The sequence below is a fragment of the Triplophysa dalaica genome, chromosome 14, assembly GCF_015846415.1.
Source record: "Triplophysa dalaica isolate WHDGS20190420 chromosome 14, ASM1584641v1, whole genome shotgun sequence".
NCBI lineage: Eukaryota > Metazoa > Chordata > Actinopteri > Cypriniformes > Nemacheilidae > Triplophysa > Triplophysa dalaica.
The window spans coordinates 3,671,306-3,698,186 of record NC_079555.1 but is presented as its reverse complement, the minus strand read 5'-3'; the positions used below and the strand labels follow the sequence as shown (position 1 = coordinate 3,698,186).

At 37.9% G+C, this 26,881-nt stretch overlaps 1 protein-coding gene across 1 annotated transcript in view; it reads left to right on the top strand.

Annotated features, from left to right (window-relative positions):
• grm3 (glutamate receptor, metabotropic 3) overlaps positions 1–23,482 on the top strand; it is a 35,329-nt gene extending 11,847 nt beyond the window's left edge. The window contains 6 exon segments of the mRNA XM_056766460.1: positions 267–874; positions 2,794–2,818; positions 2,821–3,666; positions 15,502–16,577; positions 18,420–18,597; positions 19,397–23,482. Of these exon segments, the coding sequence (XP_056622438.1) occupies positions 416–874; positions 2,794–2,818; positions 2,821–3,666; positions 15,502–16,577; positions 18,420–18,597; positions 19,397–19,473 (2,661 nt within the window). The 5' untranslated portion in view covers positions 267–415 and the 3' untranslated portion in view covers positions 19,474–23,482.
• The last annotated feature ends 3,399 nt before the right edge of the window (positions 23,483–26,881 follow it).

Here is a 26,881-nt window from a genome sequence, read left to right as displayed (position 1 = left end):
ATTTTAAATATTATTATTAACTTAATATAAAATAAATTGTTATTACAACCAAACAAAGCCTGGAAGTTAACTTCGGACCAGGCATTGCGTCCAATGAAACCGTCTATACCTATAATCAATAACATAACTTTTTAGTACAGACATATATCAAAGTATCATAAAGTTCTTTTTACATTGCTTTTAATATTATTATCTCAATTGTACAGTAAAACATTTATTTGTGTAGCTTATACATATGTCATTTATCCCTGTCTGTTTCTCTGCAGCTCAAAGGCAAAATCCAATGCTGTGGATCTCCATGAGTATCCAGAAGGAACTCCCTGCTGCCCCTTCATGCCTCTTTCCGGTCTCTGACATCCTCTCTTCACCCTCTCTCTCCCCACCTGACCATCACACCTCTTCAGTCTTCCCTTAAATGATGTCGTCCGCAGTCCGAGCTCTTCTCCTGGTGCTGCTGGGGGCCGGGGTGCTGCTCTCCAGCGGAGACTCTCCCCGCAGGGAAATTAAGATAGACGGAGACCTAGTCCTGGGCGGTCTCTTTCCCATCCACGAAAAGGGTCAGGGCATGGACGAATGCGGCCGTATCAACGAAGACCGTGGTATCCAACGTCTCGAGGCCATGCTCTTCGCCATCGATCAGATCAATATGGACGTGGGTCTGCTGCCCGGTGTGGTGTTGGGCGTCCATATCCTGGACACGTGCTCGCGGGACACGTATGCTCTGGAACAGGCACTGGAGTTCGTCAGGGCGTCTCTTACAAAAGTGGACGATACTGAGTTTATCTGTCCAGATGGCTCCTACGCATTTCAGGAAGACAGTCCGCTAGCCATAACAGGTGTCATCGGAGGATCATATAGCAGTGTCTCTATACAGGTGAGAAGAATCGACAAATTTAACTAATATAGTTCATTTCTGGGGGTGATGCTCTTGTATTTGTGTGCTGTTTGGATGAATTCATCGATTGGTTTTAGTGAAATATAAGGCTCTAATTTCTTTTGAAGCGCACTTGGCAAAATAACAGAGCCCTTTAAGTTTACCAACTACAGCATAAGATACACAATCCGTTATTTAAAGTGCCGCCCTCATATAAAACTGTACCACCCCTTTTCCAGTCTATCCCTGTGAATTCAGTTGACTCTTTTTCCTTCATTCTTGTGCATGTGGATGAGTGCTTCAGTTATGTGTTGCTTTCTTGTACCTTTGGTGACAGAAGCCTGTGAATTTGCATACAATTTGCATAACACCCTCCCATTTGTGGCTCAGCAAATGCTGACTTCCAAAATCCGTATCTAAACTCCCTTACGTCCTATTTCCTTTTTCGCTTTCTCTTTCTGTGTTATTTTATCTAGAGATATTGCACTTCTGGCAGAGAGCTAAGAGTGTTGCGACCTCATTGTGGTCTCTTGTTAGATAACCATTGTATCTGTTTCTTTCATTGCCAGCGACCGGGCATTGTTTTCTCTCACGACGCCAGCTGTTGTTTGGCAGTCCAGCCTCCCTCGCTCTGGCAGACTCTCTCTTTTATTCCTCTATATTCTTTTTAGGTTACATCACAGCGTTCAAAGGGGTAAAGTAATGCATGTTGTTGACCCAGGGAGAACATTTCAATTAACCAATCAGATTTGAGGGTTAGGTGCTTCTAGCCTATTGATATTTATTTATCATTTCCTTTTGATTTTAGACATATATCATGGTTAGGGTTTCAGGGTTTATCTATTTTTATATATCTCTCATCAAGCAAAATTTGGTTTTCCTTTACCTTTTACTTAAATAGAAGTTTTAAAAATGGGGCAACATTTTTCCAGGAGCAATTTGGGACTCCTGAAAACCTCTCCGCTGATCAGATTTTCTTCATTGTGATATTTAAATATAGCTATTTTTACACCCAATTACCAACAAGTGATACCTTTCAAGTCTTAAGTGGTTGTTTTAGCAGAAACTGTAAACATTTGATCCAGTGTTCAAGACTGCGGATAGATAAAAATCCAATCAATCTGTTGACATATGCAAATCATTAATCTGCGTATTAAGTCAAATACATCAATATTTGAGAAGTTAATTTGCAAGATCAGATAACTTGAAATGAATTTATCTGTTTTTGCAAATTAACTCTTCCTTTTTCCGGAGGTAAGCCCACAGATAAAGAACATTAAACAATATTACAATATTGAGTGAAGTAAATCATTTACAAAAACGTAATTGCAGAAGACAATATTTAGTTTAGTTTTGTTTCCATATCACTGAACAGCCCATCACTGGCCAACAGTCCACAGACTTCAATTTGTCAAACTATTAACTTATTATAGAACGGTGCACGGGTCAGCAGGCATGAGTGATTGCGTTTTTAATTAATCACATAAAATGAACATGTTAAATTGACAGCTCTGCTTATATTGTATTTGAAATAATTAATGCATTCGTCGGGACCGAACTGTCAACTCTCGCTTTGACGTAATGAGTTAATTCAGTGCCGCAAGCTGTGATTGTGCACGCCATCGTTATGCGGGGAAAGAGACGTTATCTGCCGCATTTCTGCGCACTTAGCGTGGGATGTGTCATATGGACGAGCCAAGCTGTTTCTCACCAAAGAGAAACATTTCCACTCTGCTCAGCCCTGCTGAGACTGCCTGTGTGCTCTTAATTGGGCTAATGTGACTTGATCTATTCAAATAAAATAGAAACAGAATATTTGATATATTAGAGACTATGAAAAATTCATTCATAAGTGTTAACTTATTGATTTAAACAGAGTTTGTAATGCAATGCTCTATGTGTTTGTGTTTCTCTCCCAGGTCGCCAACCTGCTACGGTTATTCAAATTCCTCAGATCAGCTACGCTAGCACCAGCGCCAAGCTCAGCGATAAATCCCGCTACGACTATTTTGCACGCACCGTACCTCCCGACTTCTACCAGGCCAAGGCCATGGCCGAGATCCTGCGTGCCTTTAACTGGACCTACGTTTCTACTGTTGCCTCCGAGGGCGACTATGGAGAGACAGGTATAGAAGCGTTCGAGCAACAAGCCAGGTTGAGAAACATCTGCATCGCCACATCGGAGAAGGTGGGCCGATCTAGCGCGAAGCGTTCTTCGTATGAGGCGGTCATCCGTCAGCTCCTACAAAAACCCACGGCTCGCGTCGCTGTGCTGTTTCTGCGTAGCGACGACGCACGAGAACTTATAGCGGCTGCTGCCCGTCTAAACGCGTCTTTCCTCTGGGTGGCCAGCGACGGCTGGGGGGCGCAAGAGAGCATTGTGAAAGGGAACGAGTTCACGGCGGACGGTGCGATCACTTTGGAGTTGGCCGCTCACCCTATACCTCAATTTAACCGTTTTTTCCAGAGCCTAACCCCGTTTAACAACCATCGCAACCCGTGGTTTAAAGATTTCTGGGAGCAAAAGTTTCAATGCTCACTGGGCGGGACTTCCTCGGCAGTGACCGGGACACCAAAGCCACCGTGTGACCCGGAATTGACAGTGAATGATTCAAACTTTGAGCCTGAATCGAAAATTATGTTTGTGGTAAACGCCGTGTACGCCATGGCGCACGCCTTGCACCGCATGCAGCGAAGTTTGTGCGTCAACACGACACGGCTATGTGATGCCATGCGCAGTCTTGATGGCAGAAAGCTCTACCGGGACTACCTGCTTCACGTCAACTTCAGAGGTAACCGAGCACGATCGATTTAACACACTCTTTATTTTTTCATTTACCTTCTTTAACTACTTCCTCTCTGAAAACGCTACTGAAAACCGGCTGTATGTGTTTGCCGTGTATGGTGTCACTCTGCGGTAGGGTAAAGACAGGTTTACAGGCTCTGGAATTAGACACAGTGTGTCTCCCAGTTGCAATCAAGCAAGAGTCTGGCGTCTTTTGTCAGGGCTGCTGAGAGTTTGGCTTTGACTGACAGCTGAAGAAGAGAAAGAGAGAGAGGCAGGTAAAAATAAACTATGTAAAAGTGCTCTGCACGCTTAGGCTGGCAGGTAGATGGGATTATGCCACACTTATCTGTGACTGTGCACAAACACATTGAAAGACAAACTCAGAGCGGAGGAAAGTGCTTGATAGCAAGTTTGAGGAAAAGTTGAGGATTTTAGGGAAATAGCAGCACAAATACACAATAAATGCTAAAAAGGAAGAGAGTCAGTTAGCCATTATCACAAAACAAACTCTGACAGGACGCATATCTGAATCAGTGGGAATTGATTCATCCTGAAGTGGTTTATTTGATGCATTTACCTACTCAATATGTACACTATTTATAAGAAAATAAATAAATGAATATGAAATATTGATTAAAATCATTTCATTATGTGAGAGGAATGAGAGAGATGTGACAATAGCACAACTGTGCATTAAATAGTTTTATACCACGGGGCTGTGGAATGCTTGATTCTGATTGGCTGACGAAGGTTCTACAGGTGTGCATTATTTTTCAGTCAAACTCACACCTATGAAGTAGTTCCAGATCTGTCGACCATACAGTTCGTTATCACAGCGCGTTATGACAGATTTATCCTGTAGCTAGTCCACCACAAACAGCATTGAAGACGATTTAAATTTCCAGAAAAATCTTTTAACATTTATGGAAAGTAAGAAAATTTCCGCAATTGGGCGAAATCTGTACTTGACAGATTGATGGAATAAAAAGGTAGCATTAGCAAACGTCATAAAACACTCACTCAAGATCAACTAGACAAGATTGAAGGTGAAAAACACAAAAAAAACACCAAACAGACAACAGTTTGGGCAGTAAATGTGTTCAATGAATGGCTTAAAACAAAAAATACGTCTGCTTAAGAGGTTGAGGACAAACACTTTAAACAACCAGCTGCGAGCTTTCTATGCAACTTCGAGAACTTTAGCTGAGACTAAATGAATAAATAAACATCGATTGAATACTTGTTCCGTTTTTTACATCATGCTTATAACTATAAAATACCAACAAAGTAATTTGTAAATTTGAAAGCCTACTTTTCCGGAGGGTTTTGTCATTACTATTACGTGTGCATGCGCGCTCTCTCTCAAAGCCTTTAAAATGACGTCTTGGAATAACCGGCAGCTTCGGATGAGAAGTACAGTAGCATTAGTAGCATTAGAAGAGCGGCAAACAAAACAAATCTCTTGGAATAAAACACCTGAAAATTACTTGTGACGTGGTAACCGTGGTATAAGCCGAATAATTAACTCCTGTCTTTCAATTAACGAAAGTTAATGCACACCAGAGGTGAAAAGGGGTGTGCATAAACTTTCGAAAATTGAACGGCCCGTCGTCCATTATTCCTTACATATATAAGACCCTCTTAAAGGTACATTCCAACCCAAAATTCTGTCGTATTTACTCACCTTCTTGTCATTTCAAACCTGTATGACATTCTTTCTTCCGCAGAACACAAAAGAAGATATTTTGAAGAATGTTGATAATCGAACCATGGCGGTGACTTTGGTTTTGTGTACACACAATTTACTTGAATGGGTACCGCTGTCGTTTGGTTACCAACATAAAACATCTTCTTTTGTGTTCTGCAAAAGAAAGTACGATGTGAAATGACAAGAGTAAATGATGAAAGATTTTTTGTGTGAACTATAAATAAAGATGCTACACGATGCCTCAGAAGAACCATTTTTGGCTCCGGTTCCACAAAGACATCCAAAGGACCTTTCTGTTTCAAAAAAGGTTCGGAAAGGGTTCTTGCAGGTAATCCTTTGACAGAATGTGGTTCTTTGGGAAACCAAAAATAGTTCTTCCATCGCATTGCTGTGAACCTTATTTAGTTCAATGAACGTTCAAAACAAACAACTGATGATGATGGTGGTTACAGTATGACCATACTGTACTCTTGATTGTAAGATTATATGCCATTATTTACTTTACATTGGAGTATCACATAAATACCATTTGAAAAAAACATGGTTTTACAAGCGCTAAGGTCACTGGTTCATATTTAAGGGATGACAAATACTGATAAAATGTACAGTTTGAATGCACCGCAGGCCGTTTTGTGTAAAAGCATCTAATAAAGCATTAATGTAATCGCACATAAATATGATAATCATCCATTGCCATGGTAACGCAACAGTATGCGCGTGAATGAAAGACAGCAGAGAGATATAAAGCTATGTTCACACACAGAAAAGAGAGAGAGATAGAGCAGATAAAATGACAGTAGAGAGGTTGAGTGGGCTGGTACGCATCAGAAGAAGAACATTCTCTTTGAAGTTCACCATCTTCATTTTTCAAGCGCAGAATCAAAGACATGTGGGGTTTGCTGTCTGGGGCGATTGAGAAAGAGGCTCGAGGCAAAGCCATGCAGGAGAACAGGAGGAAAGATCGTCATCATCGTGCAGAAGGATATACGGAGGGAGAAAGACAGAGGATGGGCAGCTTGTGGAGAGAGCGAATGATTTTGGATGTGCTTGGAATCACAAGGAGGGAGTTGGTAGATGATCTGCTATGAAAAAAGGGGCAGGAGAAGGATGGAGGGAAGAGATGAGAGGAGAAGGATTTTGAGTTTACAGTCTTCTGCCTGAGTCAAAGTCCCTCACCATAACCCAACATTCAAACTTACAAGATCACACTATTGCTGTTCGCTTTCTTTCTGGATGTAGATAGAAGTCCAGTGGCACCTGAAAGACACTGCTGAAAAAGTTAGCTGTATTTATCATATTTCAATTTAAAGTGCTCTAAAATTATTTTACATTTTTAACTTATTGAAAATAACAAATTAATGTTTTCAGACCTCAAATACTGAAAAAAAAACAAGTTGTTATTAATTTCTAAATGACAGCCTGCTAATATTTAAAGTGTTTTTTAGGAAGAATTATATACAGTGTATATGGTTCTAAAGTGAGATACTATCAAAAATCTTTCAAAAATCAAAGATTACTGCTTACTAACACAATAAAACACAAAGAACATGATAACATAATAAGAAACATGATTTTTGAACATTTTTGATGTTTGTTATCTCATTTTGGAACCAAACTCTTCATATAGATATGTATATTAGGGAGAGCATATAGACAGTATACATATATAGTAATTTATAGTATAGTATACTATATATACATATAGTAAAGTATATATTAGGGAGAGCATATAAACTGTACATATAGCTGCGAAAAAATTAAGAGACCATTCCAGATTTTCATTCAATCAGATGTAGTCTATATGTATTGTGGTCATTCCAGTCCAGTGAATTTTAACAAAATCAAACCTCAGGAGTGGCCTCAGTACATCCAACAGCAATGTGCAAGACTGACAGCATGACAAGACACTTGAAAACTGTGATAAATCTAGGTCATCACATCATTTTTTTTCTAATTACATTTAGAAATGTTACTGTTGTATTGTTTAAAAGTGAATATGAACGTTTTTCTACGATATTTGAGGTCTGAAAATATATATTTTTATTTTGACCAGTTTCTCCTGTATTTATTTTCTGCAAATAAATGCTAATAGAAACAATATTTTTGTTTGAAAGTTGGGAGAAATATTGATAGTAGTTCACAGATAGACAGATTTTTTACAGTCTACTGTTTCTAATCTATAAAAACTGAAAATAATTTTGAAATGGTCTTGTGCACACACACACACAGTCAGAACAACAAGAACGATGCATTGTTTGCAGATCTTGAATACTGCAAAGAAAACTCGTTCATATTCACATTTAAACAACAAATTACTAATGTTTAACAAGTTTTTTGGATTGGTTTTGAAATAATCATATGATTTAATAAGGCTGATTTTTTTCACAACTTTCATGCGTCTTTCACATTGCTGTTGGGTTTTGTTATTGCTTGTGTTTGTTTCCGTTCAAATTCAACAAACACTGGACTGAATTTGTCACAGTAGATACAGAAATGCTGAATTAAGGCAAAACTGGAGTGCTCTCTTAATTTGTTTCCGTGTTTGTACCTGTACACATGGTGACCCTCACCTCAACAAAATTTCATCACAAGATCAGCCCATGTGTTTATACATATAAAGGAATCCTCCCCAGTTTCATTTCTGGATCCTTGCATGTTAAAAGTGTTAGAAGCAGTTAGCTAGATGTCACAAAGTGTGATTCACAGCACAGTTCATGTTGACAGTAGTGTTGTGAAGACCTTACCCTCTGCGTCAGAGTTTTTCTGTGTTGTGAGGAGCCTGTCACATCTCAAGTCGCTCTGTTTCTTGAATACCCTAACACGCTGTGGCAACATGACGTTGCTATAGCAATTAGGTCACCACATGGCATCAAGTGATGAGGTAATCCAATAAGATAATACGAGGATGTTTTGTCAACTGTTGAACCAGAGCACGAGAAAGGAAGTTTAAAGGAAAGTACACAATGCTGCTTTTGTTTTGTGGTCAAAGCGAGTAATCTTAAATTGCAGCATAGTTGTACTTTCCACATTTTGGAACAGACTCTTCACGTCAGGTTCACCCTTAAGATGCTTTAACCGTCTACGAAGGTCACCGAGGTTTTGAAACAGAGCTATACACAAAGACACTCATGAGACACAACAGGATATTTGTGTTTTTTCCTTTTCTCAGACACTTTCAACCCACACACCATGAAACAAAACAACTGCCCGCCCACCACCGACACACAAACACACAGGGAGACACACACAATGAAAGCTGAGTTTTACCCATCACCTCCATCCACAACCACTAGATCACTTACAGCTAATTAACCGCCTTTCAAATTCACCGATCCCGAGTAAATATTTATCATGCCTCACAACAAAAGATTATTATTTCAGCGCTACTGTATTTCAGGAGCAACAAAAGCGCCTGGCGCTGAGCGTCTACTGAAGAGATTTCACCTTGCGCGCACACACAGCAGCATGATAATACACTATGAAACAAAGCAATCCCTCATCCACCCACCATTAACACAGACACACATTACTCACTCACACACACATTAAACAGCCATCACAAGAAAAGGAAACTCTTGTATTTGTTCTATGGAAGATTTAATGTGTGTGTATAGTGATTCGGTAAAGCTGAGATTAGATATCATCTCTGTGCTCATACAATACACACTCCTACACACACACTCCAATGTGCAGATTTAAGTGTTGCTATTGTATGGCAAGGTGATTAATTTATTAATGTCTGGGTCATTATAGTTAGGAAATGATCATCATTAGCAGTTTAGAACTATTAAATGTAAAAAATGATGTCTTGCTTATATTATGTTAAATGCACCTATTTTATACTTGATATCGGATCAAATATAAAATATTTGATCATGTTTTCAACAGCAATAATCCTATGGGACTAATTATGATAGAGATGATTGGGTTTTTATCCGATGTCACACAGATAATGATAAATAATATATCTTCTAAAGGACTCTCATCGGACTTATTCAAATTTAACACCGGTGGTGTCACTTATGTTTATTAATTTGATTATATTTTTGACTGAATATTATAGATAAGATTTCATTCGTCGTGTACACAGTTAGACACTCTATTAAAAAAGGTGGTTCACGATACCATAGAAGAACCATTTTCGTCTGAATGGTTCCACAAATCTTTAACATCTTTTCTGTTTTCCAAAAGGTTCTTTGTCGTAAAAAAAGATTAGAAAACAGTTGGAAAGAACCTTGGTCTTGTAAGAACCTTGGAGTAAAGGGTTCTTTGGGGAACCAAAAATGGTTCTTTTATGGCATTACTGTGACAAGTTTACAACCTGTAACTAAACGATGTAAAAAATAGTTTTTAGTGTTTAGCTAAAATTATCATCTTTGTTTCATTCTGTAAACTACTTACAATATTTCACCTAAATATAAAAAAAATTGGTAAAATATATTTATTTGCTGAAAATAGAAACTAATAAAACATCTCAAAATAACAGAAGAGATACTCTGTATTTTTTCAGACCTTAAATACTGCAACAAAAACAAGTTAATATTCACTTTTAAGCATTACAACAGTAACATTTGTACATGTATTGAAGAAACTTTCAAAAAAATTTTTTTTGAGTGATAACCTTTGATTTTTTCATGTTTTCATGTGTCTTGTCATTCTGTCAGTCTTCCACATTACTGTTGGATGACTTAACGTCACTCCTGGTGTTTGATTTTATTGAAATTCAACAGACACTGGACTGGAATGGCCACAATATATCAAGAAATGCTGATTCAATTCAAATTTGGGATGGTCCCCTAATTTTTTCCCATTTTGGGGGGGCAGAATATTGGAAGTTAATGTTCAGACAAGTTGCTTATTGTTGGAAACATTCTAATGATCGCAGATGTTTAAATGTATAGTAATGTGACAATCAGGACCAATGAGACTTTAGAGTGGGCGGTGCTACCCCATGCTGCTTATTCCAAAACACACTTTCCTCTCCGACTCAAACACAGCAGTACAGCTGAACAAACGTTTCCGCACATAGCTGGTAAAAGCTGTGGATGTGTTCATGACTATCTCCGCATCAAACATCTCTCTGTATCTGTTCTTTGTGCCCTGGTTTCTGTCTGAAGGAACTCTTCAGAACTCAAGTGTCAATCTCAGCCCGTCTGTGTCTTTGAAAAGAGGGCTGTATCTGAATGCTGACTGTCAGTTTAATAGGTGTGGGCGGTGAAGATTCATTGTTTTTTGAACCCCTGAATTTCAGGAAATGTCTCGGATGCCAGATTGATACATTGCAATACCTCGAAGTGGAGTGGATCACGTACAGAAGTGATGTCACATCATCAGTGCTCTGTGTCTCTGTCAAAAGTTAGAATAATGTTACAGTGGAGCTTAAAGAGTAACTGGCGTACGTTACCTGAGAGAGAGAGAGAGAGAGAGAGAGAGAGAGAGAGAGAGCAAAAGTTGCTAATGTGACATTATATTTATTACCACCGTCCTCAAATTGAGGTTAGCACTATTCTGTTGAACGCAGGGGTGATCTGTCATACTGAAGTGTCATGCCAGGACATTTGCATCTATAAATAAAGTTATTTTTAAAAAGTATAAATAAATAATGAACCGTTTTAAAACCCAATAGGGCAGAAATCAACCATCACACTTTCTGCATATAACTTGCTTTAAATAGAAAATCGTCTCAGCATCTACCCATCATCACATCACTCGATTATATTATTTTTTGCTTTTGGCGCGCAAAAGGAGTTTTATCAATATGTCAAGGATGTTTTTTCATACAGTGTAAGTGCATGTTACCACCGGCTGTCAAATACAGCTGCAATTTTGGTTTATTAAAGAATAACATTATATATTACATCGGGATTTGAACCAGGTCCCTTTGCATGCAAGCTGAAACCTGTGCCACTACAAGAGACTTTCTTACACTTACAATAGAACAACCGTTTTATTTTTGATGCAATGCCAGGGCAACCGCTGATGTGACCTCAAAAATAAACCCACATTTTTTTTACACTTACAATCTTTTGTTTACGCATCAATGTTTCAAAAGCTGTAAACATGTCCATAGCTTCCAGAACATTTGTTCGTTACAATGAAACAGGTAAATTAGAAAGTCACGCTCTCAGAAATCATTCCGTAAGGAGACCTCGTATCCCTCTGCGCTGTAAACACGGATTTGTGTTGAACACAAAACTCAGTTCGACGGCTCAAACTACTTTATATGTTAATACTTTAAAATATCAGGGATGCAACAATATTTTGTCTGCCACAAATTGTCTATAAACATGATGTGGCCATGAAAATGTACATAAATCTATTTTGTTTGTAGAACGAGCATCAATTCTTATTATGATGTAGAAGCCAAATGGCATAAAATACTGCAAGATCATACTGATAAAGTGATAGTCAGCCAAAAAAATCACAATTCTTTCAGTATTTACCCTCATGTCATTTCAAACCCGTATGACTCTCTTTCTTCTGCAGAACACAATAGAAGAGCAACCTGATCTTACGGTAATTTTACAAGATGGCTTATTGGTATGAATTTGTACAATCATACAAAAACATACGATTACTAGAAAAGAAGCAACACTAAAGCCCCACCCTTACATAACTGGCACAAAAGCAAATCTTACTAAAAGACCACATCATAGTACTTACGTTTTTGCTGTGAGATTGTGTTGGATATTTTAATGAACGTTGGTATCTAAACAGCATTGGCCTCTAATTACTTTAATATACCACAGAGACATTTCTTCAAATATATATTTTTGTGTTCCACTGCAGAAGAGTCATATGCAGGTTTTGAATGACACAAGGGTTAATAAATGATGACAGAATTTGTATTACTGGGTGAACAATTACTTTATGAATTGGAGAATTTATGAACTGTAACTTTTGCCTCCATATTGCCAGCGCGCTTTAAAACACAAAACTGTAGGTTAAACTGTAAAACTTTGCTTTAGTTTTGCTCCAAGTTTGTCAGTAACTTACCGTAGATTTAATTCACACTTCAGTTCAAAACACAAACTTACCTAGTTCTTATATTTTCTTTCATGAAACAAGACTTAATATCTTAGATCACTTTTCTTGATATGTAAATGTATCGTAATTTAAGAACTTTCAAAAACGTAAAAAAATACAAAAACTGCTTAGGAATAATGTCATTTATTGCATTTTCGCTGTGCTATTATCAATCTCTTCTTGCTCATTTTGAATCTCAAAAGTCAAAGTGTTTCTATGTAAGATTAACTCAAATCAGTACTGAAAACAGTACTAATAGGAAAATGATTAAATCTACAGTAAAATACTGGCAAACCTACTGTAGGTTTACTTTCTTGCTCAAAATTACCCGGCAGCTCAAATTCTAAATCAGTACGCTAATATAAGCTTGCCATTGTGAATTGTGGTAAGGTCAGAAGACATTTTTTAAAGAACCGATTCTTGTTTATGTTGAATTAATAAAAAAAACATGTTTACAGCCTGATAAAAAAAATATTTATTACAGCAATAAGCCCCAAAAAACAGTTGGTTACAGTGCATTTTATAACAGCTATATAGGGCGTTGTTAGGCACGATGTGAAGCGGCAAATACCAAACACCTGTTTACCTTATTCTTCACTCTTCATTTGAACAATTTCATCCAATAATAAAATCCATCCATCCTACAAATACGAAATCCTCGAAATCTAACATGAAACACATTTGCTGTTTTATGAAAGGTGCGTCCACACTCTCCAAGGCTCGGCGCAAACAAATGAACTTCAATTAGTGTTTGTGGGGCGTAATTATATTACACTTCATTTTCCTTTTAGCTGATTATTTAATACAGGGTTGCACTCTGCATCCGTCACCAGTGAGAGATAAGTGCACGCTGTGTGGCATCAGATCTGTACGTGAACAGATGAGCTACAGAAAAATAAACTATGGGCCGCAGAAGGTTAATCTGATGCAGTGCACGATGCAGTTCTGGAATACAGAACGCCGGCACGAGGGTTTCATCGCACCTCAGCTGTATGCGTGTGGGGTACACGTGGGTGTGCGAGTGTTGACGTTATCTGTGAATGATGGGGTTCATAACATCTAACCTGTTTTCCTTATCTGATGAATCATCATCCTCCACGTGGTTCCCAGAGACCCTCTGAGCCATTACACAGAAAACACACTGCACCAGGATCAGCTGTAACCCTCCATTTGTGTCTGTGTGTGTTTCATAAAAAGTCTCATGGTATTATCACAGTTTTGTGGATGTGCTATCAGCATGGTGTAACGGCGGTATTCTTAAAAGATCCTATTTGTACAGCATATGGACCATGGTATACATCTCCTCTTTCTTCTGCCAGGATGAAAATATAAGATGTTATATAAACAAAAGTGACAAGTTCACCATCATCCCTTGAGGACATTTTCTTCTCCTATTTTCTCCTGGTCCACAATATCTTACTCCCCGAGGCTGAAAGCAAGACAGAAGCATCAGCTCATCTGTGCTCATTTAGCCGTGTCTTATTTGGCAATGTGCTGACCAAGGACGCTTTCTCTCAGAGCCCCAAGGTACAGAGGTGTGTGGGAGACTTCATATGAGTGATAAAAATCATACATAAACCCTGATAGAGAGCAGCTTGAATCTAAGCCACTATATATATTCTCTCTTTAAAGTGAGATGGCCATTCTACAGAAGCGCTTGGATATTTTATACACCAAAGGACGTGTTCATGCCAAAAGATTTCCTCCAGTTTGTTTGTTGCACAGATCGAGATTGTTATTGTTATTAGTTTACTAAAACTATTAACTTGATAGTTCACCCAAAAATGAAAGTTCTGCATTGTTTATTCTTCCTCTTGTCGTTTCAGACTTGTTTGACTTTATTCTGCAAAACACAAAAGATGTTTTGAAATGTTGTTATCTGGCCCCCATTCACTCGCATTGTGTTTTGTGTCCATACAACAGAAGTGAATGGGTGCCTGCGCTGTTTGGTTACCAACAATTTTCTAAATATCTTCTTTTGTGTTCTGCGGAAGAAAGAAAGTCACACAGGTTCGAAATGACAATAGAGTCAATGATGAGAGAATGTTATTTTTGGAGTGAACTAACACTTTTTTGTTCATAGAAATTTAATAAATGCTAAAATGTATTTCACTTTATTGCCGAAGTAACGAAAAACTTAACTAAAATCAAATAAAAAACTCACTTTATATAACAACATAACTAAATAAATGATACTAAAATTATTTAAAAAATATAAAAAAAATTATTTACTAAAATTAACATAAAACATAAAAATAAACAAAAACATAAAAAAGCACATATTTAGATATACTTTTAGATCAAATAATATGTGAAAAAAATGAACAACTAAATTAACGAAGTAAAAATATTAAACTAAAATCTAATTCAAAACATTAAGACAACTACAATAAAACTCAAAACAAAACTGTAATAACTCTAAGTTACAGATCATAAAACTGATTGTTTGCAAGTTTAGAGTAATGGTTTTTCATTAAAATAAAAGTTGTTGAAAGAAAACTAATTAAAGCTGAATCCACTTTGTTTGTTAGGGTTGTATGCTGCACAGTAGAGGTCTGCAGTACGGTTCACATGGGGCTAAACTTCTCATGCAGTCAAATGTTGAGAAGGGTACCCTGTGATGAAATACAAAGTTTGAAAATGTAAAGATAAAAAACTACTCAAGAGTATAATTTCACAGACGTGGGTGGGTGTGAAATGAATCTCTCAGTAGTGGGATGCAAAATCAATCCATACAGACATCAACACTGCAGTGAACCAAAACTTTTCTCAACAAGAGCTCGAAAGAGCATTTTTAGCAGAATGAGATGTAACTTATGTTAACTACTATAAAATACATAATTATTTTCTCCCACATGTCGTTCAAAACCAGTATATGACTCACTTTCTCTGTGGAACACAAAATAAGATATTTTGAGAAATGTCTCAGTGGTTTTCTGTCAATGGAAGTGAATGTTGCTTATGTTTTCCGACATTTTTCAAAATATTTATTTTGTGTTCTCCAGAAGAAAGACAATTATACAGGTTTGGATTGACATAATAAGAGTAAATGATAAAAAAATGATTGCCACGTCTATTTACTTATTTACTTCTCTTTCTCTCCAGCTCCATTCTCCCCTCCTGGCTTAGAGAACCAAGTCAAATTTGACGCATATGGTGACGGGATCGGACGCTACAACATCTTCAACTATCAGCGTGTAGCAGGTAGCGACAAGTATACTTATATCAAGGTGGGAGAGTGGGCGGAGAGTCTTTCCCTTAACGAGGCCATGATTGGCTGGCCGAGGGGAGCAGACGTGCCCACCTCTCAATGCAGTGACCCTTGCGCCCCCAATGAGATGAAAAAGATGCAAGCGGGGGAATACTGCTGCTGGATCTGTACCTCGTGCGAGCCCTACGAATACCTGCCTGACGAATTCACCTGCATGCCCTGTGCACCCGGCCAGTGGCCCAGTCCTGATCTGACCGGATGCTATGACCTGCCGGAGGACTACATCATGTGGGAGGACGCTTGGGCCATCGGGCCCATCTCCATCGCATGCGTGGGCTTCATCTGCACCTTAATGGTCTTCGTCGTTTTTATCCGGCACAACGACACGCCTCTGGTCAAAGCTTCTGGTCGTGAGCTGTGTTATATTTTGCTTCTGGGCGTCTTTATGTCTTACACGATGACTTTTATTTTCATCGCTAAACCGTCGCCTGTCATTTGCACGCTACGCCGGTTAGGCCTCGGCACCTCGTTCGCCGTGTGCTACTCCGCCCTACTCACGAAGACCAATCGCATCGCTCGTATCTTCAGCGGAGTGAAAGAGGGCGGGGCTCAGCGGCCGCGCTTCATAAGTCCCAGCTCGCAGGTTTTCATTTGTTTGTCACTGATCTCAGTGCAGCTGTTGCTGGTGTCCGTCTGGTTCCTGCTGGAGGTACCCGGCACACGGCGGTTCACTACACCGGAGAAACGCCAGACTGTCATATTGAAATGTAACGTGCGGGACTCTAGCATGCTGCTGTCGCTGAGCTACGACATGGTTTTGGTGGTGCTCTGCACAGTCTACGCCTTTAAGACCCGCAAGTGTCCGGAGAACTTCAATGAAGCGAAGTTCATCGGCTTCACCATGTACACTACCTGCATCATCTGGCTGGCCTTCCTGCCCATCTTCTACGTTACCTCCAGCGATTACAGGGTAGGTTTCTCAAAATATGACACAAGCTGAAATACTGGTTGTTTTTAAAGTCCAGTTCAGTGAAATGTAAATGCAGAACGATGCAAAATATACAATGCACAGTCTAATGAAAAATCACAGGTATAACATGACAAAATTATTTGAAGCTAGTCTATCCTTTAGTCTCAATTTAATTTTAAGTTGAATATATTAAATGTAAATCGACCTTGGTAAGTTCAGTTTACTAGTCCTATTTAAGTACCTAGAAAATGGAAAAAGCATTTATTTGAATAACTTAAAACTTTCTTTAAAGTCCTTTATTAGTTAATTGTCCTCCTACATCAAACCCCAAATTCTACTTTTCTTAATTTTACTTGTTAAATGTCAATACTGTGCAATGATGTTATAAATATATACAACTTTACAAAATACATACGTATATGGGTGGTTGACAAATATACTGTGTATACGATGTTAGTGTCCTATATTGTGACAGTGAAAATGTATAAAACAAACTGTTAATAATATATTGTTTTATATTATTAATATTAGTATAATAATGTAATATAAAATAATATAAGATATATTTTTCTTCATTGTTCGTTTGTTTTCAAAAAAAATGCTGTCACACCATACGACGCATGCATGGTTTATTTGTCAACTACCCATACTGTATGTATATGTTTATACAATATAAAATATAAAATAAGAAAATTAAAGAGTAAAAATAAAAACAATATATTTTATAATATACAATATACAATAAATCTTCTATTGTACAATATAAATATTAGTTACAAAACCTGCATTAGCATGCAAAAAATATGTTTTGTTACCTTGCAGACGTGCTTGCGGGACCTCGAGATGCCTGCTGTTCAGATAGCTGTTACATGTATTAGAAAACACCCAAAGCAAGCAGAACTGTCAGATAAAAATCTGTTGAGAAATTTAAGTCTGCAACAAAGTTCTTAATAGCTTATTGACGCAACAAACATATCACGGTGAGCGATTTATTGTGACAGTACCTGAGCGTCTTTATAACAGCGTCAAGTGAATCGAGAGGAAAGAGTCTGCTCTGATAGTATCTCAACAGCATTGCCGCTCAAGAGACGTGCAGGGAATGGACTGCAGACATCCACACAGACGTCCTGCTGACGCCAGGGGGAATTCTTGCAGATAGCAGTGAGAACGGGGGTCTTTGTAGGCCACAGTCAATGAAGTGAGAAGAGATGCTCAGAGAGCACTCACACGAAACGCTGATGCCTGTGCTACCAAAAGAGAGAGCTTTGTAAATCGCACACACTGATTACATTGCAGAAAATCACAGCAGATTAGAAACGGATCGGACCAACAGGACGGCTTATCTATCCGCTTATTTTTAGTTGGACATAAACGCATGCACGTGGGTAACAGGCCGTGATAATCCGAGACTTCATTTAGTTTCGGTGAAATCGTTTCTTAAGTGAAACATTGTTGAGCTGTTAAAGAAAGTCTAGATTTGCCCCGGGTTAAGAAATTCACACTTAATTCAAAGCTGTTTCTCTTATTCTACGCACGGCTCACAGTGGCGTGCCCCGCAGAAGGCCTTGTCAGAGGAAAAATCTCTCAAACCGCATGGAGGAAAATTGTGTTGCTAATGGGAGATGTTCAACTAATGCCTAATCAAATGGTATTTACACAGCACTTGTGCTAAACGTCACTGTTATTATACCCCCGCGCTCCACCTCCCCATTAGCACGAGAGCTTCTCCAGTTCCCATTAATAGCTTCTGATTATTGGAATGAATGGGAGTCACCATAGAGACAATTGAAAGGGTGACCGAAGTAAAAAATGAATTGCGTTTTTCATCTCTTTTTATCTAAGGTCCAAACCACGACCATGTGCATATCTGTCAGTCTGAGTGGATTTGTGGTCCTGGGATGCATGTTTGCTCCTAAAGTCCACATCATCATGTTCCAGCCGCAGAAGAACGTCACCAGTCATCGACTGAACATGAATCGCTTTAGCGTGAGCGGGCCCACCACCAGCTATGCTTCCCATGGTAAGACCTACAGTACAAAAAATACATATTAACATTGGAGTGTACAGTATACATTAAATTGTTGTTTTTAGTATTGTTTTAATAAGCTACTTACCTGTTAAACTTCACTGTGATGAGAATAATCTTCATCGTTTGTATGTTTTTATACATTTTCACTGCCATTTTGTTAGTTCTTTTTTCTAAATCTTTAATGTCACACTATAGGACACATGTATGGTTTATTTGTCAACTACCCATACTATATATAATATAAAAAAGTCAAAAATAAAACAACACATATCATAAAAATATATTATATCATATAATATGATAATATAAATCTTGTATTGTACAATATAAATAAAAATATCAGTGTGTTTTGGACATGCATGATATATGTCAAAGTTGCGTAGATAACTCAAAACAACCACATATAAAAATGCTAAACATAAAAAACACAAACATTTTTGAAAACACTGAAATATGTTTAAAATATGTGGTGTCTGTAATGGGAAGATGCAAACCATAGAATGTTAAGAATTACGAATGACAGGGGTTCACTGTTTTTTCACATACTTTTTTGGGTAAATTATAATTTTTTGTTTATTTTGTGCCTTATAAACAAGAAAAAACATGCAATTAAGTTAACAAGCCAACAATATTAGAAGTTGAGTTGCGTTTTGGAGCTAATGTTGCATCACATTTTTATGATAAATAATAAAATTATCTGAATAATACTTTTTTTTTTACAAATATCTGATTTTGGTTTTCAATAAATGTAATATGCTCAATTTCTGTCTCTTACTCTTCTTTTCTCAAGCATCTGTGAGCGCCAACTACGTTCCCACAGTATGCAACGGCCGAGAGATCGTCGACTCCACCACTTCCTCTCTGTGACCCCGCCCCCTCCAAAAACTCCTCCTCCATAGCGACTGTTAGCAAATCAGCACACATTGTGCTCCGCCCAAGAACTAGGTCTGCCTACAGTGTGTAGAAAGTGTGTATTATGAGTACTATTAAATTATTTTTAGGGCTCGTTGTAAATATTAACTGACATTGTTGTAGAGAAACAAAAGAACAAAAAAAAACCTTTTTAGAGAGATTTTGGAAACTTTTGTTTGATAGATTTATTATGTATGTTGTTAACGGCCATGACGTGATGATGTAAACGTTTTTCATTGGGCCACAGTAGTGACTGACAGACCGGCTCCGCCTGCAATACTGGACACAATTTGTGGTTGTTTTCTTTTGTAGGCCTCATTGTAATACCCTAAACTGTATGTATTTATATGTTGTATATATTTTGTACAGAATCTAAACCGATGGTTTTAACAGCACAAGTTGACAGTATTAGAGTTTTTGCTGATAGGGTCACGCAGAGGGCGAGCGCTCACGCTTTCAACTTCACGTCGTCTCATCGTAGGCATTGGATGATATTGGAGGTTAAGACATCATTAAACTTTCAAAACGTGTAAATGCATATTACATTAACTGCATCTAATGAAGCGACATGTTTATGGATGCGAGCATGTTTATGTTGAGGCGCAGATATGCATTAATGTTTACACTACCTGTGATGACAACCCTTCTGTGAATGAGAGAATAAGCGCTGTAGTGAGCTATTCATCTTATCTACAGATTTGATAAAGTCAACATACAGACTTTTGTCAGGTGCACAATCTGAAACTGTTCTGCACAAGTGAACCTTTGAACAGCAGAACGTGGGCTGGAGAAAGCACCGTTGTTGAATTTCGCTGCTGTCTTTCTGAAATCTCCATATTTCGTGATTTTTAATATATCTTTATAATTAGTCACCCCTTTGTCTTGCAAATATTTCACAAACAAAAAGTGTTTGTTAACTCTGACAACACAATATATAATCATTTAAGAAGTTTAGTGTTTTATTTCCCCGAAAACAGCAAATTTAGACATACAAGGTTTCAAAAGGACAGCAACGATATGCTGAATTACACACCAGAACCTGTGAAGTCGTAAATAGAGTTGTTTGACGTAAGTTTACGAACACACTGCAGAATCTGAAATGTTTTTAAAATGTAAGAAAAGTAAGAGAAATCTCAATATTATAAATACTGTTTTTAAATCACCCATTCAAAAGTTTACAAACTTTTAAAAGCATTATGTTGCCTTCAGTGAATGTGTGAGTCTCTCAAATGTCCAACGAGTCCAAAGATCTCAACATTCATACAGTCACTGTTGCAAAAAAGTCAAGAAAGAAGATGGAAAAACAGGCATTTTTCTAAAGAACAGTTAACAAAGAGACAACTATCACAAAACATTGGAAAAATCCATTGTACTTCAGATAACATTGCAGAGTATTTAAAACCAAACATTATTACACCATTAAACTGAGTTTTCTTTGTACATTTGGTTATTATTGGTGTCGTAAACAGTTGTAAACAAAATTCCTATTTTTCATGAATTATCGGCATTTTCAGATTCTGCAAGATGTATTTAAACGTATAACCTGAACTGTATATAAAAATACAATTTGTGTTTATTTACAAAATGTTCTTATATTGTATTTTCAAATTACATTGAATTCTTAGGATATAAAATAAGTTCTTAAAAACTAAAAGAAAACGTGGTAAACAAATGTTCTATATTGATGTAAAATGAAAACATATTTACATGAAAGTCAACACATTCAGGTCCAAACAAGAGGTTTCCAGATATCCGTGAAGACCGTCACCTCCGGCACAATTTTAGTGAAATGAGTCACATTTCTGATGTGTGGATTGCTTTGTGATGCAGTGAATGTAAAATGTACTCCGTCGTTTCGATATCGGCTCATTGTGCCTTATCATTTGTCCTGTAGTTTTAATACGAGAGGGTCCTGAGAGCCTTTGAGAGGAAGGGGCCTGAGCCATTTTTTAAAGATGTCTTTTTTTACATTTCAGAAGTTTTATACATTTTTGTGTGTTTGTGTTGGATCGTGTGGACGAAAGGATGCTCGGTGACGTTTATGGGGAGCTATCGTTAAAAGTGTGTTTGTTTTTAGTTTGGGGTCTTTGCGGGGTCCGGGGGGATTGTGTAGAATACCACTTATTGTCTAACTGTATCATGGCATTGTTGCATTGTAAGATCAACAATTCTTGGCGTGTCATAGAGACATAGTAAACAAACATGTAACAGTAACCTAGAAATGCTAAAACTATCAACATTCATAATTCATCCGCTCGGCAGTCACTGGCGTGTCATTGAACAGCACCGGGAGGTGAAACAAAAGCAAATAATGGTGAGGAGGGAAATAATAGCCAATCGAGAGCAGATTTCGTCTTCCAATGGGATCAGGATGACTTGCTTAAGGCAAAAAATACAAACGTACACACACACACTTCATTAGTTCTGGCTATAAGACACAGTCCTGCTATTAACACAGAATCACATACTGGCAAAACCATAAATGGGTTTTATGGTTTTCATAAACGTTATCTCCAATCATGCAGATTACAGAAGAGACTTAATTTTACTTTGTGGACAATAAACAGGCAGAATAGAAACCCATAAAGGGATAGTTCACCCTAAAATTCTGTCGTTAATCGACCCTTAAGTTGGTTCAAAATTAGTTTGTTCTGTTGAACACAAAAGAAGATCTTTTGTAGAAAGTGGGAAACCAAAAAGTTGTGGGCCACCACTGCCTAGGAGTTTATTCTCTATTATGGAAGTCAATAGTGCCCGAGATGTGTTTGGTTATAACATTCTTCCAAATATCTTTGGGTTAAATTAAATTTATACAACTTGAGATGAACAACTTCATTTTTGGATGAACTATCCCTTTAAAATAAAGAAGGGACCAGAGCCATATTAAGGGACCAGAATCATTAGGGACTCTTTACGTCGGCCAGTAAACAACCACCTAACAGTGCCCTATACTCCAAAAAGATTTGTATTGTTTCAATTCATGGTTGGATCAAATTCTGACAAACCTTTAAATTTACCTAAAAAATAAGCATGTTTTACCAAACCATGTGTTTTAAACCACCTAGTTTACTTTAAACCCAACGGTTGGGTTGAAACAGCATTTTGCATTTTTCTAGAGACAGGTCACCTTAGCAATCTATATCAACACCCCAGCAACCACAAACAAACAACCTTGCATCTTTTACACAAGACGCACCCCTTGCATTCGAAACCAAGACTGTAAATATGTATGCGAGTCTGTATCTGGTTATGTAAAGCAGTCTCCCGTCCCATAAAGCATCCAGCAGAACGCTCAGCAACCCTGCTCTTTTGTTACGAGGCTTACACAACACCCTCCCAAAATCCGCACGTAAGTTAAGTTGCTAGGGGACCTGGTTCCGGCATTAGCCTCTTAAGGAATGTTTTTGAGAGAAGTCAAAATGTAGCGGTTTCGTCTGAGTGGCTTACAGTCGGTTTAGGGGGGAGTGGAGACTGCAGTCTGCGCAGAAACCAAGAGAGAGAGAGAATCTCTTATCCTTTGTAGGACTCACCCACTGCAGCAATTTCATTCGAGTCATAGTGTGGATAGAGGGCTTTACTGCAAAATCAGCCGACTGTGTCTGAAGCACACTGTACGGGAACATTTAAAGCAAAGTTTTAGAGATTTAGTGGGATACATGTTTCAGGCATAGTCTACGTTCACACCGCAGTTGTCAGGCCTGTTTGGGGATCCAAACACAGTTTTGATCTGAAATGTGGGCGACAACCACATTCTTTAAATTAAGTTATTGCCTAAAATTTAAGAGCATGTTTGGTTGATACAAATAGATCTGCAGTCAGATGGTAAAAAATATCGCCGCTGTCCTTCCAATCTCTAGATTTTGTGATTTTTATTTTTCAACATAATTCAGTTATTATTGGTCGCCCTTTATGTTTGTCACGGAGTTTTGCAAATGTTTAACCAATAAAAAGTATTAAAAAGACATTTATCATTTAAAAAGAACAGTGTCTTTCCATTTCCTAAAGAAGAATTGAGACATCTGAGGATTTGAAGGACAGCGACGATATTAAACCTAGATGAGATTAGGTTTAATATCGTCGGAGCTAAAAGCAATATCATATCAAATAAACAAACATTCAAGGGGCAGTTTTAACACGGAATATACCTTAAAAATGATGCCAATTCTCTGGAACGTTCAGCTGAATTCTTACATTACTGGTTACTGCGACACTAGGATTGACTTCAGTTTCGTGTCCATATAGATTTTCAATCAGCTTTGAGCTGCTAATGGGTGTACAACCGTGAATCTCAACCTGTTTCACTTAAAAGCCCCCCCAGTGTCCAAAAAAACATTCACCACGTTTTTACAATATTCAATTAAACCTGATAAAATATTCTACAGCTTGGCATATATTCATTCAAAAACACTAACAAACTTGATTTTTAGTTTGGATTTTAATGCTTGTTTTGTGTTCTCCAATCATTCCAAGTCATCTTGAGTCCCCCAGTTGAGAAACACTGATGTACAGGACAAATCAAGAGTCCTTTTTAGTAAGTACGGTCGTCAATGCCAAATGACCCCCTTTCTGGTCTGTCTCTCATTTTGTGCATCAATAACAGTTTAAAATGACATTAACTTGTATGTAAGGGTTCAAGAGTAATCACAAAAAACGAACTCAATAAGGTACAAAAGACGTGTACTTTATGATGGCACTGAACTTTTAGGCTTGAACAAAAAGCAATAGAACAGTACCCATGGTGCAGTGTGCAATAAAAAGGACATATGACATCATAATAAACAAAACGTAACGCTTCATAGTCTCCGTTTCTCTGATTTCTGTCACTGTCATTTGGGTTATGTGGTTCATGATACACAAACCTATATCTCAATTCAGACACACTGACACCATGTACTCTCATCTCAAACGCGACCACTGCGACGGATTCAGACGTCTCACAATGACTAGCCAGGTCAGCGTTAAATCACTGTAATAAAGAAGAAGTTCCAAGGGTGCCATCTCGACCTACCAAATTATTCTGGTGTGGTCCAATCGACTGGCTTCCGGGGACGAAGTGGAGATTATGAGCGGGGAAAATGAAATGCAATTTTTGGGCCCGAATAAAACATGGAAAGTGCTGCGTCCTTTGAAAAGCTTTCCTTTTATCAGCCACATGGCTTCCTCTGAAGAGAGCGAGGAAAGGTGAGCGAGAGAGGCATGAATGAAGTGAGGGAGGTTGGCGGTAAAGCAAAGGCTGAGAGAGAGAGATAGTGAGGGAGTTTTTCTGGCGAATTGAGCAAATCGCACTTTCCTCGTCCTCTGTGGAATTGTAATGGCTGTAGAGTCAAAGCTTTTATGGGAGATATCAGCACCGCTCCACTTTTCCAGGTTAGACACGACCTCCTTCTCCTCAAACCACATTATCTCTAAAGCCATGAGAGGAGGTACAGGAATGAGTGATGGGGAAAATCAAGAGAGAAAGATGAAGAAGTGAAGAAGTGATATACAGAGAGAAAAGAGAGAGAATTGAGCGAATGAAGACAGCTTTGGGGAAACAATGGTTTCAATCCCTTTTCAAATATTGTAAAGGAGTTAAACAACAAATGAAACTTTGTTCTTAACTTTTTCTTTTAAACATTTTTGATTATGCAGCTTATTATAATTATTATTATTATTGACAGGTAATACAGTTTATAGACCACTTTGCAAAATCCATCAGCACCTCCTGTTTTATTTTTTTACGTATAATATAACATACACTGTTAAATCTTCAAGATATTGATTTACCATTTTGATTTGGTTATAGACGGTTTTATCGGGCGCACACGCCTGGCCCAAATTCAACATCCAAACTGTATTTGGTTTTAATAACAATTTATTTATTTCATTTATATGAATATTTATAATATGATATAATTTACTTTACATACAATATAATTTAAATTATTTATGCATTTATTTAAATTAAAACTACATAGAAGTTAATTCTTTGTGTAGGTCTACCGTAAGTTAAAGGGGTCATATGGCGCGAACACGTGTTTTTCTGTGTTATAAGTTGCCCATGCATGCATTAAGTGTCGGAACAAAAGATGCATTCTATCTAAAAGCGAATGCTCATCCTTGACCTGCCTGAAACGCCTCGTGTAACCACACCCCCACAAATCTACGTCAGTTTGTGGTATGATTTGACTATGACCACCCAAATGTATAAGTAAGTAAGGTGGGCGTGCCTGTCAGTACAATTGTTTTGGAACCTGATGTTCCAAATATTGTAAGATGCGTTACATTTCCGTCACATGCTTGCAGTATTCGACAAATCACTACGCACTGGTTAACTGGCCAATCATAGCACTCCTTGCTTTTCAGAGCGATGAGCTTTGTAAAAAATCTGCGCATTTCTGCGAGGCAGAGCAAAGAGGAGATACAAACATGCACAGTATGTGAAAAATACAGCGTTTTTTAACCTTAAATCTTTTTTACACATCACATAACATCTAAAACATACGATAATCTTTGTTTAAGCAGTGTCATATGACAACTTTAACTTTGGACCACATAATATTTGTTTTGTTGATTGTATTATGTTCAAACGTTTGTGCAGTTTTAAAACACTGGACCAGTGTTGAACCAGCTTTGTTCACGTGGTCTATAGAGAGTTTATGTCAAGCTGCAAATAAAATACACAAATAAAACACCACAAAAGTAGTCCAGGGTTTTGTGCATTCTTCCAAATCCTCTAAAGCCATAAACTGTCTTCGGAAGACTCCGAATAAACAACATGAGTCATAGTGACTACTTTACCGGTGCTTGTGTGATGTATCTTGTCAGACGCAGTCATTATGAACAGTCATACCTTGTGGGCTCCATAAAAAAATGACTGCAAGGTTTGAGAAAGCAAGGAACAGAAATAAAGACGAATTTACAAACTTTCTTAAAAAACTGACTGCATTGAACTCGTTATGCAGATATTACCTACAGTAAACGTTCCATAAGGCACAGCGGATGATCATCAAACCAGCCACCAGGATACCTAAACATACGATTATTGGTACAAACCGATTTAACAATATTTAAACGCATGCAAAAACTTTACTTAAGATGGAGAACGTGGGACTACAAACTTGATTGAGAGTGCGGGGTGACTGATTCGATTACGATATTCGCGAAGCTTCCTGGAAGTGGGCAGACACCACAAAGATCTATTTTCCGAGATTCCCGTTTCCATGGTAACAGCAACTTCTCGTTGATTGATCTCACTACGAGCGGTGATATGAAATTTGAGGAACGATGCAAAAACTAAATCATCGTCGGTATGGCGTTCACAACATGATTAGAAATTCAAGATTTGGCGAAATGAGATATCAACAAGACGTTTTATACATAC